The 4,318-nt window shown below is 39.2% G+C and overlaps 1 protein-coding gene across 1 annotated transcript in view; it reads left to right on the top strand.

Annotated features, from left to right (window-relative positions):
* The window catches only part of LOC101846249 (O-acyltransferase like protein), a gene marked incomplete in the record, with an annotated part of 33,733 nt that overhangs the window by 17,083 nt on the left and 12,332 nt on the right, over positions 1–4,318 (top strand). Inside the window, 1 exon segment of the mRNA XM_005108557.3 lies at positions 949–1,048. Coding sequence (XP_005108614.2) covers positions 949–1,048 — 100 coding nt within the window.

Raw genomic sequence — 4,318 nt, 5'->3', positions numbered from 1 at the left:
TTCTCAAGGTTGAGAGAGAGACAGAGAGAGGGGGAGGGAGACAGAGAGAAAGAGAGAGACAAACAAAGAAAAAGAGAGATGGAGGGGGAGGAGTTGCGGGGGAGGGGTTGCGGGGTGGGGTTGGGATAGGTTAAGCAGTTATTTGTGATAGGTATTGTATCGTTGGACAGAAGCAGTTATTTGTGATAGGTATTGTATCGTTGGACAGAAGCAGTTATTTGTGATAGGTATTGTATCGTTAGACAGAAGCAGTTATTTGTGATAGGTATTGTATCGTTAGACAGAAGCAGTTATTTGTGATAGGTATTGTATCGTTGGACAGAGCGTGTGTACCTGTTTGTGCCAGTTTTATTTCTCTGCATTCTAGTTTGTTTCTTGTTTTCTGATTTTATGTTTTCTTTGATTTTCCACCTTTCTCTTGTTTTGCTTTGTTTTCGTATTCTTTTGCTTTGTTTTTTTTTCTCCTTGCTTTTCCCCCCTTATTATTGTGCAATTCCTTTTCATTAATCATTGTTTTGTTTTTGTAGTCTACATATCTACTTATTTAATTTTATATAATAGACAGCTATAGACAGCGAAAGATCTTGTCAGTTTGTTAGTGTTTGAGCGCTTAATCAGCTGCTTTCACTGTATGCTTCCCGGGAAGCTGAGAATGTTTCGGAGTGTTCTATGGTCTGCTGGGGTAATACTATAGTTTAAAGTGCATAGAGCCTGCTGTTGAGCGGGGATGTGCGCTATACAAATGCTATTTATTATTATTATCTGTTTCTTTGTTATTTATTTCTAGTGTCTGTGTGTAAAGGGCAGGTGGTGATGGGAGTTAACTCTGTTAAGACAAAATCCTTTCATTATACCAACCTTCACCCTCGCCCCTGACCTTAAGACCTCTGACATTTAACCCCTAACCTCTCCCAAACAAACGTGTTCTCTATGTGTTTCTCCTGTCAGGCTGACACCCCCGTACATGCTGAGCCTCGTCTTCTTCACTGGCTTTACCAAGTTCTTCGGCTCCGGCGCGACTTGGCCCAATACAATGCCTGCAGATGAAGTAAGAAAAACGACGAGAAGAAGGAAACGTCATTAGAAGAAACATTACAAGAAGAAACATTACAAGAAAAAACATTACAAGAAGAAACATTACAAGAAGAAACATTACAAGAAAAAACATTACAAGAAACATTACAAGAAGAAACATTACAAGAAGAAACATTACAAGAAAAAACATTACAAGAAGAAACATTACAAGAAGAAACATTATAAGAAGAAACATTACAAGAAAAAACATTACAAGAAGAAACATTACAAGAAGAAATATTACAAGAAGAAACATTACAAGAAAAAACATTACAAGAAGAAACATTACAAGAAGAAACATTACAAGAAAAAACATTACAAGAAACATTACAAGAAGAAACATTACAAGAAAAAACATTACAAGAAACATTACAAGAAGAAACATTACAAGAAAAAACATTACAAGAGGAAACATTACAAGAAGAAACATCATGAGGACGGACAAACAATACAAGAAGAAACATTACAAGAAGAGACACTTGCGGCACATGAAGACACTTCAAAAGAAGAAAATAGGCAAAACGAAAAAAAAATCTACCGTTCTTGTTCTAATTAAAGAGCTCTGCCCAGACTGTAATTAAATACTAATGATTACAGAGAAGATATCTCTGAATATTTGTCACTTATGCGCAAAAATGTAGATATTTCAAGGTCATTTGGTATTCAGAGGCGTATGCAAAAAAGCAGAGCAATTCGCAACTTAAATTCTGTGTAGTGGAGTCGACAAGTTGTCAATTTGGTTTTGCTCGGACTATAGAAGAGACTTCGCGAGAAGAGAAATCACGAGAAGAGACAGACAAACAACTGAAGATATCACACAACAAGTGGGCTCCAAATCAAGTGAGCAATGTGTAAAAGAGAGAGAGAGAAAGGGGGGGGAGAGAGAGAGAGAGAAAGAGAGAGAGAGAGAGAGAGAGAGAGAGAGAGAGAGAGAGAGAGAGAGAGACATCATGCTGTATAAGAGTATAGATCAAGTACAAAATGTTTTTAAAACGATTTCTTTTAAAGTTGAAAATAAAAGGATACACCACAAGATTATGCAATGCCAGTCTGACCGTTCAACATGAGAAGAAGTACTCGGAGCGAAGAAATGGTAGGACGTGGAATGGATTAACCGACACTTGAATTTAATTAGGATTAGAAGACAACTGAATGCAGAAGCCAATGCAAGTAGATCAAAAGGATCAAGAGCGGATGCATTGGAGCGGTACTGGACAAGAGCTAAGGATTTCAAGAAATCACCAGGAGGAATACATGAACAGACTGGCAGAGAAGGAAGAGAAGGCACAGGAAGCAGCGGTAGGAGCGCATATGCGAAACCTTTCCAGACTACAAACACTTGCTGGAAAATGTGAGAAACCTGAAGTACCAATAAGGACCAAGAGGGGAAATCCATTTTTAGAAAGGAAGCTCAGTCGAAACGACAGGTAGAGCATTTCAACAGGCTCTTGAACAGATCACCATCGAGAAACCCGCCAAACATCCTGTCAGCAAGAAATTAGTTAACAATCAGCTGTGATGCTCTTTCAAAACAAGAAATTCTTGATGACATTAAGAAGCTGAACTTAAGTATAGCGACCGTCGTGATCAGATTCCACCTGAGGCCCTAAAAGCAAATGTCAATGTCAGGATCTGGATTCGTAACTTTGAAAAAATGTGTAAAACCAGAGATATATCAATTCGAAAAAAGCTGGGGATTTTCAATTCAAATGTGAAGTCAGTCCCGTTGTATGGATGTGAGACATGGAACGCATTACAGATTTACATAAAGAGGATCCAAGTTTTCATGAACAAGTGTCTAAGAAAGTTACTGAGGATCAGATGACAAACAGGGTCACCGACGAGGAAGTGTGAAGGAAAACAAGACAAATCCCAGTCAGAGATGTGATAGGAAGAAGGCGGGGGAGATGGCTCGGACATACTCTCAGGAGGTCAGGCAGCTGAATAACAAAAAAAAGTATTTGGTTAGAATCCACAGGGTAAAAGATCACGGGGAAGACCGAGTGGAACCTGGAGAAAAATCGCAGAAAGTGATGTACATAAAAGTGGGAAGACATGGAATAACATCAAAAGGCTAGCCCAGGATAGAGGAAGGTGTAAAGTGTTTGTCTGTGTCCTATGCCCTGGCACTGGGTGAGAAATGCAATGATGATGAGGAGTCTGACTGTTACGTTGGTTGTGTTCTTTCATCTGTGGAATATGACACCCTGTGGGCTTACGGTGTTTTGGTTAGTCTGGTTTGTGTAGGGGGTATTTTTGGTTTTGGTTTGTTCAATATTTACTAACTGGTGTTCTGCATAATATTTCTGGAGCTAGAGTAATCAGTATGTCAGATGAAAAATATGCAGTAATCTTCTACAACTTGATATACAGGTTGGTCCCAAAAAGATCTGTACATCTTCTTTTGTTAACATTTTCCTCCACAGTGAAGTTTTGCGTTTCAAATTTGTACACAACATTTTTAAGCCAAAAGGAATTTGTTTGCTATTCATTTTAGATAATTCCACAGATTAGTTTTGCTCTACATAGCTCGTAAAAAACACCCATTTTCAGCTATCTCCCCATTTTTGTAGAATGACGCACTATTTCGCATTAGGCCTACCACTAAAAATCCCAACGATTGCGCCATATTGCAAACTATAGTAGTCTAACAGGCCAACAGAAGTTTGCAGATAGCTTTTCTCAAGTTTCCTTTGTCTGCCGAGATCATGGTTAAGATAAATAGAGAACAGAGAGATTTTTGTACCAAACATTTCCTCACCACCCGCTCATTTCGTAAGTTTCACACAAGGAACGGAGAAAATGTTGAAGTGCCCTTAAGGCCTTCTTTGATGCCAAGGGTAAAAACAATCCGTCAGTTAGGACCAGTAGAGAATCAGAACTAAAAATTCCTAGACAAAACAACCACTTCAGGTCATACACACACTGTTCGCACCCCTTTAAACGTCACCCGGGTGCAGCATTCAGTAGATGAGCCCCTGACTCGTCTGTCCGTAGACGATGTCTGTAGCAATGACGTTCCTATTTCTCAACGGTCCCCATTCTCAAAGCAGATTTTTATCTACGACTGTATCATTTTCCCGTTCGCGAAGCAATCAGAGGATGGCAATGTGTTCATGATTGCTCGATCGTCTTGAAAAGCGTGAACATTTCCTCTCTGACATTTGGTTCCTTGGCAAAGCCTATATACACCTTTCAGGTTATATTAATTTCACAAGTGATATTTCGACAAACCTCCCCCCCC

This window comes from Aplysia californica, unplaced genomic scaffold (genome assembly GCF_000002075.1).
Source record: "Aplysia californica isolate F4 #8 unplaced genomic scaffold, AplCal3.0 scaffold00699, whole genome shotgun sequence".
Classification (NCBI taxonomy): domain Eukaryota; kingdom Metazoa; phylum Mollusca; class Gastropoda; order Aplysiida; family Aplysiidae; genus Aplysia; species Aplysia californica.
This window is presented reverse-complemented; position numbering and strand designations above follow the sequence as displayed.